Consider the following 18,876-nt stretch of genomic DNA (forward strand, 5'->3'; position numbering starts at 1 on the left):
AAAAACATGCCCGCTTTTTTTTTCTCGACTCATCCTCTTCATGCTGCCATATCCCAGCGACTAGCAAGCTATTCAGCATCAGACAACGGGGTTATCTGTTTCTTTCGATTTTGCATCTTTCCGCCAACGCCTGCAAAGCCTCGTACTCCCCGAGCGAGCACCATATACTTGTTTCGCATGTCATAAATACCCCTCCATTTTCTCTCTAGTCTTTTTTTCATTACTGCATCTCACCCCGCCCGACACCCTGCGGCCTGTCAACATCAGCCATGGAGGAACAACTGCTTCAGCTGCTTGCGGCCACCGCCCAGGCCGATCAGACGCAGCGTATCAATGCCGAGATTGAGCTCAAAAGGGCACAGACGAATCCAGCTTATTCTGTGGCTCTGGCTAAGATTGCCTCCCACACCTCCGTCGACGTTGCCACTCGCCAGCTCGCCCTCAGCACACTGCGGCTTTTTATCGAGAACAACTGGTCGAATGATGATCCTAACGCCGAGCCCCCGATTCCCATCACCGATGATACCAGACAGCTAGTTCGCCAGTCTCTCCTGGACCTGGCCCTTAGCGGTGAAGACGATCGCAAAGTCAAGATTGCTGCTAGGTACGTCACGGAGCCAGTCTGGGCCACCTTCTAGCCTTCTTTTCCCAAGATACTAACGCTGAACCTTGTCCACAGTTACGCCGTCGGAAAAATTGCGATTCACGACTTTCCCGAAGAGTGGCCTTCGCTCCTTCCCACCGTTCTGGCCGTCATCCCCAATGGTAACGACTCTCAACTACATGGCGCACTTCGCGTGCTCGGCGACCTCGTCGAAGAGAGCTTGAGTGAGGACCAATTCTTTACAATGGCAAGAGACATTGCTAGCACTCTCAGTCAAATTGCCATTGGCGAAGAGCGCAAGCCTCTCATAAGATCTCTAGCCATTTCCGTTTTCCGTGGCTGCTTCGACTTGATGAACATGGTAAAGGAAGATCATGCCGCTGAAGTTACTGCATTTGCCGAAGAACTTCTCAAAGACTGGAATCCATTCTTCCTCAAGGTTCTCAGCAGCCGTCTTCCCGAAGCTAGCACGAGCGCTGGGGCTCAACCCGCCGAGTGGAATAGTATCATTTCCCTCAAGCTTCAGGTCGTCAAGACACTGCTCCGGATCCGTCGAGTCTTCCCAAACCTTTTGCTTCCTCAGAGTGCCACTCTCTTCACGGCTGTCTGGGATGAACTCATCAGCTTGCTGCCCAGCTTCGAACAGCTCTACATCGATAATGATGCCCAAGGCCGTCTCGAGGATATTGACAACCTTCCTTACACTCTGGACTTCTTGGTTCTCGAAGAGCTCGACTTCTTGAATCAGTGCTTCCGTGCTCCTCCCGTTCAAGCAGAGCTCGATGGACAACTCAAGCTTTATGCTAATGCCCATCAGGTACCTTGGATGATGGATATCATGAAGCTCCTCGTGGGCTACTCACGTGTTCTTCGCGAGGAAGAGGAATTGTGGGATATTGATTGCTCTCTCTACCTGGCAGAAGAGACGTCGGTCACGGCCAACTACACAGCTCGAACTGCGGCCGGGGATCTCCTGATCAAGATGGGAGAATGGTTCAATGAAAAGACCATTGACGGACTTTTCGGCTACACAAAGGACCTCTTCCCTGGCCGAGGTTGGAGGGACCAGGAAGCTGCCCTCTATCTTTTTGTCATGCTCGCTGGAGACTTTCAGGACGTTAACAAAGATATTCCTGAGGTCGTAGCTCATGCTTATCTCGAGCTGGTCGACTATGCCATCAACCGAGCTGAAGAGCCCCTTCTTCGTGCTCGTGGCTACCTGGTCGCTGGAATTCTCGGCCGCTCTTACAATCCTCCTGCCGTTCTTCTCGACCGAATTATCAACTCTATCAACGATGAGGAATCGGAGGTCGTCAAGGTTGCTTGCGTAAAGGCAATCAATGACCTCGTTGACGCGGGAAAGGTACCCAACGACCGCCAACTATCTATTCTTAATGCCGTTCGGACATACATGAATGGCAGGGACCCTGAAGAGATGGAAGAGGCCGATGAATTGCTCGTGACACTGACTGGTGCCGTTCGTGCTGCCATCAGCCTGAACCATCACATTGCCCTTTCTACCGAAGTCGGAGCAGTGGATCTTCTTTTTATGCTTGCTAAGCTCGGATCAAGTAACTTCCAGGTGTCGATTCTCGTGACCGAGGCCTTTGAAGAGCTTGTCATTAGCCTATCTGATCCCGAATCCTTCTCGCGCCTCTCTGCCATTGTGATTCCAACTTTGACTGCAGCACTCAATGTTGGTGACGTCACCGCCGACAGCCCTCTCGTCTCCATTGCAACCGAACTGCTCGCTGTTGTGGCTGAGAACGCCCCAAGCCCGCTTCCAGCGGGCTTCGTTGCTGCTACACTGCCCAAGCTCAGCACTTTGCTGATGCAGTCTAACGAGGGTGACATCCTTCGATCCGGATCTCGAACTGTCAAGTTTCTGCTTGCGCATGACCACCAACAAGTTCTAAGCTGGCATGATGCTAGTGGTCGATCCGGTATCGAGGTCTGCCTCCACATCGTCGATCGGCTACTTGGTCCCACCATTGAAGACAACTCTGCGTCTGAAGTTGGCGGTCTCGCGGCCGAACTTGTGGAAAAGGCTGGCCATGAGCGTCTGGGACCCTACCTTCCGCAGTTATTACAGGCTGTCGCCAACCGCTTGGCCGTTGCTGAGGCTGCTGCCATGATCCAATCTCTGATCCTTGTTTTTGCACGTCTCTCTTTGAATGGAGCCCAAGATGTTGTTGAATTCCTGAGCCAGATTCAGATCAATGCGGACGAGAGTGGTCTACAAGTTGTCATGTCGAGGTGGTTAGAGAACTCCGTCAGCTTTGCTGGCTACGATGAGATCCGTCAAAAGTAAGTCATTGTTTCGAACTGCAGGTCGCTGCAATTTCTGACAAACAACTTTAGCGTCATTGCTCTTTCAAAGCTTTTTGCGTTGAATGATCCCCGTTTGGCAGAGATTCCTGTCAAGGGTGACTTGATTGCAGAGGATGACGGGATGATTAAGACACGCTCGCGCGCCAAGCAAAGTACGTTGGCATTGAGCTATGCACTCTTGAGTGGCCACTAACCTCTATACCTAGACCCTGACAAATATTCTGTTGTCCCTGCCCAGCTCAAAATTATCAAGGTTCTGATTGAGGAGCTCTTGTCTGCCTCTGGAGCCCGCTCCGGGGCCAACATCGCCTCGGCAGCCGTGGCCAACACTGCCCAGTTTGATGAAGACGATGGCGAAGACGGATGGGAAGACGATGAAACTCTTGATTTGACCCTCAACTCCGTCAAGGACGATTTGATGTCGTTTATGGAGAACGGTAGTCAGCGCCAGCGTGATGACGAGACCCAGGCTTACCTCAGCGACTTCTTTGTCCGTGCCCACAACGAGAACATTGGCCAATTCCAACAATGGTATACCAAACTCGAGGAGGAGGAACAGCAAAAGCTGAACGAGCTGGCTAGCTCGGCGGCACACTAGAATGGGTGCCGGAAAACTGACTCCGCTGCTGCGGTGACAAGAGCCCCGAGCCACTTGCAACGCGGCTTGTACAAGTACAAGCCAATGCGCACCAGGTTCAAGAGATATGTACGTCGTGATATGATGTGTGAAGTGCCAACACGAGAAAGCACAGTGATTGACGGCATAGCTATGGACTGGCATGAGAAACGTATACATAAGGGAAGAACGTTCGGTTTTTCGAATAATATCCCGTGTCATTATGGCATGGACGTGCTGACTTGACAACGATGCGAGCAATAGAGCACCTATTAGTAGACTGGAATAAAAGTATAATTTACATCTTGTTATTGAATTCGGGTTGATCAGTCGAACTATGCGTGGCTTGCGTGCTATTAACCAGTCGTATTCGTTGTGATCATAAAGGAGACTCTTTCCCTCTGGGCGTTTTGAAAGTCATACTCGTACAGCGTCATCAGTTTTTTCTTGTGCCTTATCCTGCCTTGTTTCAAATGATACCACCACCGCCTCCAAACGGATGACCGCCTTGGCCACTACCCGGACCGGGGAAACGAGGGCCGCCACCGGGGCCGAGAGGATCATACCTTGCGCCGGGCGGCACCTGGGGGTCAAACTCGCCACCGCTGCCCCTGCCGGGTCCGGTCCGACCTCCTTGGCCGGCAAAGAGGGGATCGTCAAAGGTCGGGTGCATGCCACCGCCTCCACTACCAAAGCCCCCGCTGCCGCCACCAAAGCCGCCGCCGCCCAGGCCGCTGGGCAGGCCGGATCCGCGGAGGGGGTCGTGGGGCCCGAGGCCCGGCGGGTGCAGGTCGTCATGACCAATGCTAAACGGGGAGCGGCCGCTACCGGGTATGGTGAGGCCGCCGCCCGTGATACCGGTGTGAGGGCGGTTGATGTCGTACTCGTCTTCGAAGCCGGGGGGCAGAAACTCGTCGCTAGGCGCGTTGGGTCCGAGACGCGCTGATTCGGGCAGCGCACCGGGTCGCGGGACGGGTATGTCTGCGGTGGATGGCGGCAAGTTGCCACCAACAGGCCGGTTCGGATCCTGCATCTCCTGCTGCAAGCGCTCCTCGCGCAGTCGCCGCTCTTCGCTGGCCTCGTCGGCGCGATCTTCAACCTGCGCGGTAGCGGCGCCGGCGCCGAGTAGCGGCTGCACAATCTTGGTGCGGACCTCTTGGAGGAGCGCGGCGACGACGGTGGTGGACACAAAGACGCGATGCAATTTCGCGACAAGATCCTGGCGGTCGCTAGTGTCCTTGCCGTCGACGTCGAGTGCGATGCGCACGGGCAGGTTGCCAGACTGGACAATGTCGCGGGCGGCGACGTCGAAGCGATGGATGGTGTTGCTATCGGAGGAAGAGGAGACTGTGCCACGAATCTCGACTTTGGCGCCCATCTTGTCGATGCGAAAGACGTACGTCGTCTTATCGGATTGCTGCTGCTGGTCGTGGGTGTAGACGAAGCCGAGGGAGCCGAATCCGGCATTCCATGAGGCGGGGAGACGAGGAGCGAGCGACTGGCACTCGGCTGTGCAAGGTTTGGTGTCAGTTGGTAGTCTAGAATGGTGGGTGCTGATGGCAGGTGAGCATACCTAGCGGTCTGTCTTCTTGAAAGCCGACGAGCGTAAAGCCCAGCGCTGTGAGGTACGAGTGGACGAGCAGACCGATGACCTCGTAGGAGCTGGCCAGGTCCGACGAGTCGTCGCCCTGAGTGTGTGTGGGCAGGGCCTTGGCCATGCCCTCGAGGATAGCTGTCGTGCTGAGTGCCGACATGGTAAGTGGCGAATGGCGATTGCTATGGCGCGGGGTAGAATTGAAGAATGAGGGGTATTTCTGAAAGGTTTGGCAAGCGCACTGGGGTATCAAGATAGGAAAAGCGTTTTCGCAACAAAAGATTCGTTCAGCAAGTGTCGGTAGAGACGAATACTCGATGGAAACGAGGGGGCGGGCTGTTGAGTTTATAGATGCGAGAGGAAGGAAGCTCGGGGAAGGGTTCGTCATTGCGTTTGCTGCCTTCGCCCCCTCAGCCCTATATGTGGAGTCGCTAGCGGGCTGACGCGGGGCAAAGACTGAGAACTGCTGCGAGCTAGACTCAGCTGCACTCGAATTCTGAATTTTTGCATTCAACTAAGCCTAGTGAAAACTAGCGTTCTCTTCAGCTATCCAGAGCGGATTTACTCCAAGGGAGCTCCAAAAGAAGAGTCCATACGAATTCCACAAACTGTTGCCATCACTCTCGTCAGCACATCAACTGCATCTCTAGCAGCGCATCTCTGGCGGCGGCTTCAGTGCCCCCCCCCTCAGCGGGCCCCTCAGCAGCGCTAATAGCAGCACTGTCGGCAGTGCTTGTTGGCGGCGTTGTAAAAGTGTTCATTGATGGCGCGTTTGGTTGTAGAAAATGTGATTGCAAGGGGCGCGTGCCCTGGGCTTTCTGTGTACCTTGGCTGGGCTGGCCGTGGCCCAAGTAGGCCATAGTCATTTGCATAATATTCAAAAGTCATTGCGGTGCAGGAGAAAAAGGCTGGACTCGACCGTGTCCCACGCAAACGACGTGCTCTTCCGTTTCACACGTCGGATGTTGACAAAGTCCCATTTACGCGGCAGAGTCAGGCGGTGCCGGTTTCCCGAAAAAAAAAAAAAAGCACAGGTGTGATGGAATTATTCCACGGATGCGAGAAAGGCCGAGCTGGCTGCCGGCATATACAGTCTAGCACACGGTGGACGACAAGAGCCGCTTGCCCGGTCTCGTCGTCGGGCCCGAGCCATATTAAGACATAGATTGCGATTCAGAGAATCGACGCAACTGCCTGACTGAGTTGCGCGCTGCGCTCCGGGAAACCAGACTGATTTGTGCTATGATGGCCGTTTGCCTAATTAGCAAGATGCATATCGCATCTATAGCGACAGAGACTCGTTATCATACGCGTCAACCCAGACGACTCATGCACCGGTATATAGACTTTGAGATCTGGATCTCCCCCAAGCATAGGACATGGCCTCGTACTGGCGTTTGTCAGACCACTAGTGACACTTGGAAGATTGTATCGGATAGGCTCATCTTCAAGCCCTGGTAGAACTGCATTGCGTCATTTTCTTTTTTCACGTATACATGCTCTGCCGCTACTTGTTCTGCTTGGCCTTGTCCTCCTCCTCTTTATCGTGCGCAAACGCCGCGATTATCGCCTTGCCCTCGTCCGCGTCCTCCTGGTCCCACGGCTTGAGACCCATGGACGCCATGAAGTTGGTCCACCCGCCGTATGACTTGCAGATGGCGCGCTCCGTCGGCGTGAGGGGCGGTTCTGGCGCGGATCGTGTTGACCCGTAATGGTTAGCAGTCAAACGCGGCTAAAGGAGAGAAAAGACAGGGGGCGCGACTCACGAAGGGAATCTGTGCTAGGCATTTTATTTTAAAGATGGATTGAGCTCTTGATTCAGGTTTGTTGCAAAGGGAACAATGCACAATGCCCAAAGATCATCGCTCCGAAGTAATTAAGGACTGGTGCGGGGGTCTTGGCCCACTCTCGATTTAAACATTCACTGGCCACGTTTTGCGCATTCAATATCATCATTCAATGCAATGTATTTGGAATTCTGTCCAAATTCATATCTATAAGCCTATCCATTTACCATAATGGCTGGCAACATCAGAAAATTAGTACACGCGCGATGCTATATAACAATTAATAAGCGTAGCTAGTGAGCGACACTAGCAACATAGGCAGCAATGTTCGTCAATGACCCGATTACGCCTCCTCACCGAAGGTTCGAAGGCGACGACGGGCCGCGCGAGGGCCGACGACCGACAGGGTGGCTGCGCACGTTGAGTGAGGTAGAGCGACGCGGTTCCTCCTCATCCTGGATGCGCACATTCTGGAACCCTCCATGGCTGTGGCCGCTGGCGCCTGCGGTCCCGCTGGGGTGGTTGCGGTCATAAAACGTCGAGGGCATGTCCGTCGTGGACTCTTCATCAAAGGTTTCCAGACGCGGGCTCTTCTGGTGCGAGAACTGGCTGTCAGTCGGGGTCAAGCCTGTGGCGCCCGTTAGACCCTCGCCGGCCTTGCGGCGACCGCGTTGGCTCTCTTTTTTATGGAGCTCAGAGCGCATCGCCTCAATCTCGCGAGAGCGTCGCGCGTCCCCGGCCACAGACTCGTCAACGGCGCTGACAGGATTGTGGTCACGAGTGTCCCACATGCTAGTCGTCGTGTTGATGGCGAGAGGCACGGTGTTGAGCTCCGAAATGGCGGCTTGCTCAGCGGCTGCATGTTCTTTCTCCGTCTGTTCCTGGTTGGTAGGTACCATGCGAACAGCCTCCTTGTCCTTGGCGTATTTGTCGCGACTAGCCGCAGCAAACTCGTCGGAGACGGCGACAGAGTAGCTAGGGTTACCAGGTCCACCAAGAGCCTCGCTTCCGCCACCAGGAGCGTAGATAGGAATCTTTTTGAGGGCGACGACGAGAGCACACATAAATTTGGAGCGACGAGTGGCGCGGACCTTGTCGTTGTGCCAATTGGACTTGTGCTTAATTGAAATGTAGAGAACCATCTTGTCGAGATTACCGACACCACCAATGCCAATGGAAAAGTCGGGGTAGAAGTCGCGAGAATTGTCGGCGTGGCGGACAAACTTTTCCATCTCGAGGCGGAGCAGCTCGATGTCTTCGAACGTGGTGTCATAGGAGACGTTGAGCTCGATGGTCTCAGTCATGGCCTTGCTGCGCGAGATGTTGTCAATCCAGAGGTTGTTGAGCTGAATGTTGGGCACCTGGGTGACTTGGGACCTATCAAGTCGCTTAAAAACCGAATAGAGCAGAGAGATGCGCTCGACGACCATCTGGCTTCCATTGATATCGACACGATCGCCCACATCGTACGGGTGCTTGACAAAGAGAAAGATGCAGGAGCCGAGGAATTCCTGGGTAGTGACGGCGAAAACGAAGGAGAGGGAGAGCAGAGCAGTACCGGCGGTACCGACGACAGTGACGAAGCTGCTTTTGAAAAAAGCAAGAAAGATGAAGACGACAATGAGTAGGACAATGAACAGCAGAACCTTATCAAGAACACGAAGAGCCTGACCAATATCCTTCATGCCTTCAGCGATAGCCTTGCGCTCCTGACCCATTTCTACGGTTTTGCGAACCATCTCATCGAGACTAATGTCGCCGTTCATGTCAGAGTCGTAGACAGCGAAAGCCTCTTCCGCCTCGGTGCTGTAAGCTGGGCCGAGGACCTCATAAAAGTCTTCAATGTACAATGCCTCTTTGCCTTCGACGACAAAGGACATCCAGATGCGCCTGGCTAGAGCTTCCGAGGGCAGTCTCTTTTCGAGAGCTTCGATGACGACCGTGTGGGAAGAGTGTGGGTTGAAGACCTGCTTGCCGGTAATTTCAGAGGCGAGATTGCCAAAGACGGAGGTGACCTTGTCGCCGATACGGCCAACATCACCAATGAGCCTCATGGGGGTTGCAGAGCCTTGACGCTTGTGACCTGCCTTTTTGCGCAGCATCATCTCAATGCTGTCGTCAATCACATAGTCCTCCTCGGAAAACTCGCGGCAGTACATAGGGAACAGCGTGCGTGACGCCTCGTAAAGGAGTCCGAGGAGGCGAATTTCGCGCTTGGATTCTTTGATGCGTAGGGCAAAGGAGCGTTGGTGGTAAGAGACACCGATGAGTTGGATAATGGCCTTTTCTGCGAGCAATACAGCAGATGAGGCAAAAGTGGCTCCGAGCACACGCTCCAGGCTGATGCACCACGGAATTTCTTTGGGACTAATGGCTTCGCTGAAGAGGTTCTTGAAGGTGAGCCAGGTAGCCAAGGCCCAGAAAAAGAGCGAAAAAGGAATCACCATGTTGCGGAGGACGGTGGCATACTTGCGCACGCCAGCGCTGACGATGCCACAGAGAGCCATGAAGAGCTGAGGAAGCAGAAGAGCGGCAAGCTTGGCGGCCCACAGGGTCAGCCAAGTGATTTCGATCCATAGAAAGATGTTGAAGAGTGTAGGGCCATGTCTGGCTTCGCCTTTGTCGTCTGTGGCAGTTCCCACGTTGATGTCGTCTCGGTGGCCCGTGACCTTGAGAACGACGATGGGAATTGCGAGCAGTATACCGACGGGAACAACGTAGACCATGTATCTGGTGACGACGGAGAAGCCGACAATCCTTTCGTAAAGGCGGCCGAGGGCATTGAGCTCGACGTCATCGCCAGTGCCCTTGCGCTTGAGGCCGTCGGGGGCGTGCTTTTTGCGGCGACCATGGTGGCCTGGCTTTTCGTTATTGGAATCGGTCGAGTCATTGTGTGCGTGCTTGCCGGCGGCAGTCTGGCGTGCGCCGGTGGAGGAGGCGTAGCTGCGAACGTTGGTGAGGGGGATGTCGCGTTCCGTCATTTCGACTTGGGAGCCGCCGTCGAGCTGGACGAAGCCGGCCGAGTCTCTTTTGGAGGCGCGTGAGGAATTTCTGTAGTTCATTCGAGAAAAGAGGCGCGCAAAGACTTCGTCCCGTGGCGCTGGCTGTCCTTGATTGTGTAACGTGTGGAGTCGTCTCCGGTTTCAGAGGTATGATTGTTTAGACGGGCTCGCTCAAGTCAAGATGAAACGCCTGCAGACAGCAATTGGCTGAGAGAATGTGAATATCGTCAGGAGAATCGGAATCGTAGAAGATGATGCAGAATTAGAGGATGTGTATATGCATTCGATACTTCGTTCGCGGGGTTGAGCTGAAGACCAGCTTCAGATGCAGAGTCGTGATATCAGCGCCGTATCAAATGAGTTCTGGTAGAATGTGAGAGCTTGAGCAAGCCAACTAGTGAGGTCTTCTGGCAGAAAAAGGAATTCGTTTGATGCACAATGGCAGCATGAAAGCTATCACCAGCAAATCCCGTTGTCAAGGATTGACGATGACGAATGACGTAAACCGAGAGAAAACCGGTTGCACCCGCAGTAAACGAGGGTATGTAGGTGACGATGGGAAAGGGAAGAAGGCATGCAAGAGGGGAGGGGAAGAAAAAATATAGGGGAATCGAAAGAAGAATGAATAGTAACGAATGTGAAGCTTGAGAGACGAAAGCAAGGATTTTCCAACACAACAAGTAAGAATGGCAAAGGAACGGTGGAGGTGGAAGACATGAAACTGAGCAAGGGTCGACGTGCATTCTGTCTTTCTTTCTTTTTCTTTTTTTTACTCTTTTTTTTGCTAACCGGGTGGCGGTACCTGACAGCTGGTCCCGCAAACATGGCGCCGCTTTAAAGCCGAAGCGTCAGGAGGCACAAGCTGTATGGAAACAAGCCCGCAAGCCAACAAGGCAGTTGGCAGCGAAAGGCGGCTTTAGTTTGTCATCTGAAATCAAAAGCGGCATCGACTCCGTCTTTTGCGCTCTCCACTATAACCCACCCGTCAGGGGGGCCATCCCGGGCGCCACACGGGCCTGGTAGAAGAAATGTTTAGGGGCCCTGTTGACCTGAAAGCCCGCTATTGACTGACTCTGGACCGCTGTAGCTATTTTTCCAGCGGAGACTTGGCACAATTTACAGCGAGAGACCGCGCTATAAACCCCACCGCGCACCACTGTTTGTTCACTATTCGTGCGGCTACGTCCAGCTAGGAATTTACCATCCTCAAGCACATACGAATAATCAGGTTGGCATGGATGCCCTTTGTTTTAATATAGACATGCATCATCTTATTGGAAATTATATCAGTACATCTGCGCCGGCATGTCCGTCAGGGGTAAGGATATAAATAGGAGATCACTCCAAGGAATCTTCATTCTGAGCCCTCCATATTCGTACACAGCCTCTATTCCGGAGCCCCGGTTCAACGGCATGAAGACCAATATCCCCCCCCCCCAAGGGACCTCGTATTCCCCTAAACCTTTTTGTCCTGACCAAGCCGTGTGTTTTTCTTGGATCAACGCTTTGCCTCGATTAATATCGGTAACCAAAACGCACAGATCTTGATTTTTGCCCTTGCTGATATCATTGACTTGGGTATGACATCTACGGGGTAAATTTGCACAGGTCAGGCAGCTAGCAACTGGACTCACAATTCGAAAATTTCAAGCCAAATCATCATAGAATCTCCACCAAGTGACCTCTTGACGTCGAAAAAATTGACTTGGCAGTTACGCGGCATCATTAGCGCCGCAACTATTCCGCACAGTTGTCAACTTGATTGACCGACTTGACGAGCCATAGCGTTGAGCCACCTGCCCAATGACGAATATTGCACTTTGCTTTTTCTTTCCGTCATGAAGAATAAAATCAGTGACGCTAGTTTCCAGTAGTGAAATACCCGCCTCCACCACAATCCCCATATCTCGTCAAGACAATGACTTCACACGTTCCACCAAAAGAACCACAAACACGACAATCCAGCAGCCACTTGTAGGCAACCCCCACCACCAAGAGCGTGGGCTTACCGTGTCGGTGCTGGCGATTAAAATTCTTTTATACCCATTTTCAATCGGTATTACAAACTAGTCATCACACGAGCACACAAAGAGTCGGGGGCCGAAAAGTCTTGGAGATTCCAGGCAGGGGACCCAGGGCACTTGGGGAATAAGCACCCGATTCATCTACCAACTCCGCAGTATCTGAGACCTCGATTTCCGGCGTGGCGGCACACATCGATATCGGCACTGTCCAAATGACGCAAACATTGCTTCCTTGCCAACATTTATTTACGGGCCATGGTTGTGCTCCCATCCGAATCGATTGAGCTGCCAGATTTCAAAGCGTGCGATAGAGTCCATCAATCAACTTGCATGTGATATTGTAAAGCTGTCACTGCTAATATCGGCCACACAACTGGGCTTGATGAGGTCCTTTTGTGATGTACGGATTATGCGTAGCCTCCCTCATGCAGTGGCACAGTGGCAGGCTACGCGTGACTACTTGTTGATTCGGCTGGCATGTACAGCAAGTTCAATGGCGTCTTGCTGGCTCTCTTTGGGACTCCATGAGCAAGTGCTTCAGCCTGGGGTAAAGAGAAACACCTTGAGAAATGGGAAAGATGACCTTGTTACTTTATACTGAATACATTATTTACCAAAAATCCAAAGGTATCGTTTCAAATCGCAAGCGCCATGCTCAAGTCGCTCAAGTCAATCATGAAATCTACCCTGTTCATCACATCATAAGAGTCCCAAACGCCCGTTCAAAACCAGAATAGCCAAATGATAGCCAGTCAATGTATGATATCCGACGACACGGACGATTCTTCTCCGTTTCGAGGATCGATTCCCGTTGTGAAGCCGACCATCTCCTTCAATTCAACCTTGGCCTTGTCATTCTCTGACGGATTGTCCGCACCATCCGCAGCGTGATGGTCCTCGAGGTCGAGCTGGTACAGCGGATCCAGAAACGCACATTTGTCCCTCAGCAGGTAGCGCCGGTACCACCACGGCAGCGTCTTCGTCACCTGGTAGCGCATAAAGACGCGTGTGGGCACCGCAAAGATGTAGTCGAGCTCCTCGAGCGTCCGCTGCTTCGTCTCGGGCACCCAGAGAAAGATCATGACGAGCGCGACAATGTTGAGTCCTGCGTAAAAGCCAAAGACGCCCATGACGCCCATCGACGCCAGCATCACGGGCAGCGTTATGGACAGCACGGCAGCCCAGAAGAGGCACGTTGCCACGGCAAAGGCCATGCCGACCTCGCGATGCGACAGCGGAAAGACCTCGGCAGAGTAGGTGTAGGGCACCGGACCTTCCCCCGGGGAGTAAAAGGCAGCAAAGAGGTAGACAAAGAGGGCAACGAGGCCAAGGTGCGCACCCTTGTGACCCGGGATGAGGTTGCACAGGCCGGCGGCGAGGAGCGTCCACGACATTTGCGGAAAGGTAAAGAGCAGCAGCGAGCGCCGGCCAAAAGTGTCAATAGTCCAAATGGCAGGAAAAGCGAATAAAAAGTTAATGAGACCAAAGCCCCATGTCGCGAGCAGGGCCTGGAAGTTGGAGGCACCGGCGTGCTGGAATACCGACGAGGAGTAAAAGGCGATGATGTTAATGCCGCACATTTGCTGCGCCAGCATCACCGTGAACGCGGCAAGGGTGGCGCGCCGCACGCGAGGAAGGGTAAAGAGTTCAATAAAGCGCTTAACGTAGTGAGTGTTGCCGACAAAGTCGCGCTCAACTTGTAGCTGGACATGGATGTAGTAGAGGTCGCGGGCGGCCTGGACGGGGTCGTTGCGCAGACGCAGCAGCGACTGCAGGGCGTCGGCGTAGCGGTTCTTTTTAATGTACCAGCGAGGCGACTCGGGACACATGTAGATCAGCACGGCGAGGGGGACGGCAGGGATGAAGGCGGCGCCAAGCTGGTAGCGCCAGGCATCGCGGCCGATGCGCTCGCCGATGAGGTTGGCGCAGGTGCCGAGGAAGATGCCAAAGGCGGTCCAGACTTGCCAGCTCATGACGAGGGCACCGCGGATCGAGGCGGGCGAGTTCTCGGCGGCAAAGATGGGAACGGTGGAGGCTTTTGTGCCCATGCCGATGCCCAGCAGCAGGCGGCAAACAACGAGCTGCTCCCAGGTGCGACAAAAGGCGCTGGCGAGGACGGGCCAAAGGCAAAAGTTGGCAGCGAAGAAGATTGTGCCACGGCGGCCGATCCAGTCGTTGATGGGGTCCGAGAGCCAGCAGCCGAGCAGAGCGGTGCCGATGTAGGGGGCCGAGTTGACGAGGCCGACGCGCAGCTGGTCGGCCGTCGAGGCGCCACCGATGCCCAGGGCGATGGGCAGGTGCAGGTTAGCCCCGTTGGAGCCCGTCTGGTCCCAGCCCTGGACGGCGGCGCCGATAGAGCAGGTGACAATGGTGAGAAAGAGGACGCGGGGCACGCGCCACTTGTGCAGGACCTCGTTGCGCAGGGCGTCGACCTCAGCCTGCGTCAGGGCCTCGTCGCCGGTAATGTCTTCGTAGCCTGTGGGATCCTGGGCGACGAGCGCGCCCTTGCGGAGGAGGGCGCGGTGCTCGTCGAGGCCCTTGGCGCGGCAGAATTCGTCGACATCGCCGAGGAGGGTATGGCGCGGGACACCGACGAGGGGGTTCTTGATTCTGGGGGTGGAAAAAGTTAGGCATGGACGGGGGCAGCGGGTTGGTGTCAGTATACGCACTTGGCCTCAATGTTGGCATTGAAATTTATCCGTGAGGGGTTCGATTTCGAGTAGCCGGCTTCTTGCCCGGCCAAGGATGACGATGCATGGCGATGTTGAGAGGTTGAGCTACTGAGACAGAGTTTGAATCATTAGCAACCAACAGTCTGTGCGGGGCCTAGAGTTCGGGGGAAGCCCAACGGCGCAGGCACCGTCGCAACGGTCGGCCGTTACTGGGTGCCTAGCGTCAAAGATATGAAAATGATACGTACGTTGTCACCTGTGCAATGTCCAGCGCTTCCACCGGCGTCGCGACAATGCCTCTGCGTATGTCGCGGCGTGTGCCCGGGGAAGCGTCGTCGCGTGGAAGGTGGGTACCGGTCGACATTCCACGAGGGGGAGATTTATCAGTTAGTTAGGCCAGGGTGCCCTTTGCGATGCGGCGGCGCTGCATCAAAGGCAAGGAGGCTAATGATTGGACGGAAAATTCAGTGTGGGAGGGTCGTGTGAGCCTGTCAAAGCAGCGATAGACGGGTCGGGTCTACGAAGTGACATGAACAGGGCGGCGGCGACGACGACGACGACGACGACGACGACGACGATGACGATGGTGATGATGATGGGAGAGAAGAATTGATAAAGAAAAGAAGAGGAAGAAGTACGCCATGAAAGACGACTGGGATGCGACAAAAGCGCCATGAAAATGTGGCGGCTGACTTTTGGGGGGGAGACGGGCAGACAGGGCCAGGCTGAGGCCAAGAGACATGATGCATCGGCCCACTGCTTGCTCTGTTCGCGGGGCTCTGCCGCTCTGGGCGGTCGACAATTGGGAGCCAGTGCCGGGGCTGACTCGAACTGAAGATACAATCCCCATCATATCCCCCCCTAACTAAATGGCTTTTTTAAACCACTAAATTCAAGATCCAGCTGGCCGGCGAGGCGGGCGCGGGCAAGTGAGCTTCGTCTTCTTTTTTTGCTTTTTGGCAAAGTCTTGTCTCAGTCGAGGCCGAGAGACAGGCCTTCGACGCCCAAATGAAATTGACCCGCGAAGAAGGCTTCCTCGACATGTCGGGCTGTTTGCTGCCGCTGCGACTCTGATTGATTTGTTCTAGACCGACAATCCTCGTCAGACAATTGAAATAAGCCCGGGTAGCGCTTTCACAATAGCAGACTCAGAGTTTGGTCGGCGACTTGGACTGCACTGGTAATCACCGACAATATAAACATGTCTCGACCGGTTCTAAACTGAACCGATAAATGGTCGATTTTTTTTTTTCCTTCCCTGTCTTCTTCTTTTCACTCTCTGAAGCCAACGGCAGGCTCGCTGAATGACTGAACCGTCCTCTAGCTTACTGATCTGCGCGGCACACTGATAGCCCAGGATCGAGAGCGATTTAAGCTTCGAGATTTGAGAATTCTCCATTTTTGCTTTTTCGCTTTCAGGCTAAGCTTTCTCTCTTTTTAATGGCTGCCAGTTGATGCCTCAAGACGCTTACCTGTCGCCTACGTTAAGCGTTGACGCTGACAGTGACCGCCGACATTTCACATCGTGCTTGCTTAGAGGTCAGTCTTGATTTCACTCGCTGCCCGTTTCTCGAAATCTGCTTCCGACCTGCCTTGCTTAACTCGAAAAATCAGGATGGTATGTTTTACCTAGATGCAATGCAATGAGACATCCTAAAAATACACCACTTCACCAACACCTCCAACCCCAATATACAAAACTGGACGCCTGTGCCATGTGGTCCCTCTGACTATGACGTCGCCGCGTCGCTGCCCCCTCGCTCCGTCTTAAGTGAATCAATCACCTTGTTCCGAAGGTCAAACAACTCCCTATCCATCTTGTCCACCTGGCCCAGCAGCGACTTGTACTTGTTCTGCCAGTGCTCCGCCTGCAGCCGCGGGTTCGACGAGTCCGGCTCGTCCATGTCGTTCGCGCCAGCATTGTCGGCGCGGCTGCCCGCGTTGCTGTCGCCGCCCGTGCCCGCAGTTTTCGGCTTCGCCCGCCACATACTAAACGGCACCGCGGCCGCCATGTTAAAGTACCCGTGCAAATGCCCAAACTGATACTCCCATTCGCACTTGTACGTCGTGAAGCCGTCACTTTCCCCCATGCGTGTGCACCGCGTCAGATTGGTCATAAGCATGCGCGCACCCGCCAGCGCCGCCAAGTTGATCAGAAACGCCTGCGATGATGCCGCCGTCTTGTACATGTTTTCGAGCGTCGCATTGATTATGGCCGTCGCTTCGTCCATGGACGCAGGGTCCGTCGGCTTCCCGTCCGCGTCGACCCACTTTGACTCGTACGTCATGCGTATAAAGTATGCCATGAGAGCATCTATATTGGTGCGGTCCGACATGGTTTCAAAGAAGTATTCTGGCAGATTATTGCCGATTCCTCCATCTGCCTCGGCAGTGCTTGCTTCTGCTGCCGCGTTGACTTCCCACTTCTGGTATTTGCCACCGCTACCCTTGTCCTCCGCGTGCGGCTGCCCCGGTGGTCGCGCATGCATATTGTCATATGTAGGCAGCGGCTCTGCTGTACCGTTCGCCGGCGGCTGCTGTCCATGCGTGGTCTGCGGCTGCTGTGATTGTTGTTGCGGTAGCGGTGGCGTTGCTAGACGCACGGGGCCGCCAGATCTTTGCGGCACTTGAAGAGAGATGCTTGGCCGAACTGGCCGGGAGCCGTCTGATTTACTTTGCGGCATGGAATGTGAGTCATAGGGAGCAGGCTGCTGAGACTGTTCGAAAGCCATGTGTTGCTGCGAGGCTTGCTGCATCGTGACCGGCGGTGTACCCGCCATGGAGCTGTTTTGTGACATGTCGCTCCCAACGTAGCTATCCGCATCGCGCTTGTCAGGGGGCTGCAGCATGTTTGATGTGTGTGACCATGAGGCCACGGCTGTCGCTGGTGTGTCGATCGGTGTGCGGTTAATCGGTGGCCGCCCTCTCGTTTTCTTGGGCGCGTCGTCGCCGCCCAGCTTCCACGCTGATGAGACATTCTTGGCTCCGCGGCGTTGATGAGAGCCTTTGAGCTTGCTGGGCGTCACAGCAGAACGAGGCTCGTCTCCCCAGAAAGCATCACGCACAGAAGGTGTAACGGCCGAGGCGGGCCAGCGCGTCAATGGCGTTTGTATCGCTTCATGAGACGGCCAGGCAGCTGCGGCACTGATCGGTCCATTTTCCATGGGTGTAGACCGCGGGTCAGCGCTATGAGGCCATGCCGACTGGGGCGCGTACTCGTCGACGGCGGGCCCTGGTGAGGTGCGCTGACGCTGGTTCGGACCATTGCTTGCGTTGTCGGCGTCGGGTCTCTTGCGGCCTCTCTTGGGCCGTATATGAGGCAGAAGCGCCCTAAGAGCCATGTCGTCCTCCACTGCGACGCCATCACGAACAGGCTGTGCCACGGGGTTAGGATCCACAGGAATATTTGTCCAGTAGTCATTTGCCATGTCCATCAGATACTCGAAGAAAGCTTTTACGTGCATTGAATGTAGCCATTTCTGAAAGGACGTTAGCGCCGTGCTGATGGTGCGGGTGGGGAGCTTTGTACCTTGAGGCGAACACCATACTGAGCAATCTTCTGAACACTCTCCTCCTTGGAAGGGTCAGGGGGTTCGACGCCGAGCTTTGTGGTCAATTCAGTCCATGTCTTGATCTCTTTGGTATAAAACCGGCGAACAAGTTCGTAAATGGTAAATGGGTGAAAGACTTTGCCACCGCTACGGGGCGGGTTGCGAAAGGCCTCGCGCAGAGTCTCGGTGTCGCAGTCAGCAGGCAGGGCGGGGTTACAGTAGAAGATGAAGGCGACGTAGGCATCCTCAATCGTCTCGGCAGTGACGGCGCGGTCTGGCAACGGAGAGCGACCAGGGATAGCGACGGAAGCATGGCCATTGGCCGGGATGACGGTAAGCTGGGCCATGGTCAGCGTCGTTCAGCAGCACCGCGCGTGGCGCGGCTTGCGCTCAATCGCGGCAAGGCTACGGCGGGCTATCCATTAAACAGGCCAAGTCTGGCCACCAGAGAGAGGGAGATGAGGTGCTTGATGATAGCTGCGGTAGTGGCGATGGAAAAGGTTCAATTGTGGCCAGATTGAGGCGACGGATGAGATTGCAAAGCTAAATCCGGTGGTGGCGTTGAGTGGCCAAACGGTGCGTAGAAGAAACTGGTGCAGAAATTGAACAACTGCAACGAGGCATTACCCTTGCGCACAAACAGGTTGATGAAGGGCGAGGATGAATGGTGGGAAGATTGAGCATAATCTGTCAAG

At 54.5% G+C, this 18,876-nt stretch overlaps 6 protein-coding genes across 6 annotated transcripts; 1 reads left to right on the top strand and 5 right to left on the bottom strand.

Annotated features, from left to right (window-relative positions):
• Positions 1 to 269: 269 nt before the first annotated feature.
• BBA_03124 (importin-beta domain-containing protein) lies at positions 270 to 3,533 on the top strand (the record flags this gene model as incomplete). Its single annotated transcript, XM_008598221.1, has 4 exons — positions 270 to 604; positions 680 to 2,911; positions 2,966 to 3,087; positions 3,142 to 3,533. 4 exons carry the CDS (start codon positions 270 to 272, stop codon positions 3,531 to 3,533), a joined length of 3,081 nt encoding a protein of 1,026 aa, XP_008596443.1.
• A 487-nt stretch (positions 3,534 to 4,020) lies between these two features.
• BBA_03125 (PI31 proteasome regulator) lies at positions 4,021 to 5,305 on the bottom strand (the record flags this gene model as incomplete). Its single annotated transcript, XM_008598222.1, has 2 exons — positions 4,021 to 5,060; positions 5,125 to 5,305. 2 exons carry the CDS (start codon positions 5,303 to 5,305, stop codon positions 4,021 to 4,023), a joined length of 1,221 nt encoding a protein of 406 aa, XP_008596444.1.
• A 1,347-nt stretch (positions 5,306 to 6,652) lies between these two features.
• Positions 6,653 to 6,933, bottom strand: BBA_03126 (Hypothetical Protein; the record flags this gene model as incomplete). Its single annotated transcript, XM_008598223.1, has 2 exons — positions 6,653 to 6,831; positions 6,912 to 6,933. The coding sequence occupies 2 exons, from the start codon at positions 6,931 to 6,933 to the stop codon at positions 6,653 to 6,655; spliced, it is 201 nt and encodes a 66-aa protein (XP_008596445.1).
• Positions 6,934 to 7,285: 352 nt separating this feature from the next.
• Positions 7,286 to 9,994, bottom strand: BBA_03127 (mechanosensitive ion channel; the record flags this gene model as incomplete). The annotated part of the gene is made up of 1 exon (XM_008598224.1): positions 7,286 to 9,994. One exon carries the CDS (start codon positions 9,992 to 9,994, stop codon positions 7,286 to 7,288), a length of 2,709 nt encoding a protein of 902 aa, XP_008596446.1.
• Positions 9,995 to 12,710: 2,716 nt separating this feature from the next.
• BBA_03128 (hexose transporter) lies at positions 12,711 to 14,994 on the bottom strand (the record flags this gene model as incomplete). The annotated part of the gene is made up of 3 exons (XM_008598225.1): positions 12,711 to 14,568; positions 14,628 to 14,735; positions 14,879 to 14,994. 3 exons carry the CDS (start codon positions 14,992 to 14,994, stop codon positions 12,711 to 12,713), a joined length of 2,082 nt encoding a protein of 693 aa, XP_008596447.1.
• A 1,366-nt stretch (positions 14,995 to 16,360) lies between these two features.
• BBA_03129 (ARS binding protein 2) lies at positions 16,361 to 18,528 on the bottom strand (the record flags this gene model as incomplete). The annotated part of the gene is made up of 2 exons (XM_008598226.1): positions 16,361 to 18,109; positions 18,160 to 18,528. 2 exons carry the CDS (start codon positions 18,526 to 18,528, stop codon positions 16,361 to 16,363), a joined length of 2,118 nt encoding a protein of 705 aa, XP_008596448.1.
• Positions 18,529 to 18,876: the final 348 nt, after the last annotated feature.

This window comes from Beauveria bassiana (genome assembly GCF_000280675.1).
Source record: "Beauveria bassiana ARSEF 2860 unplaced genomic scaffold BBA_S00006, whole genome shotgun sequence".
Lineage (NCBI taxonomy): Eukaryota > Fungi > Ascomycota > Sordariomycetes > Hypocreales > Cordycipitaceae > Beauveria > Beauveria bassiana.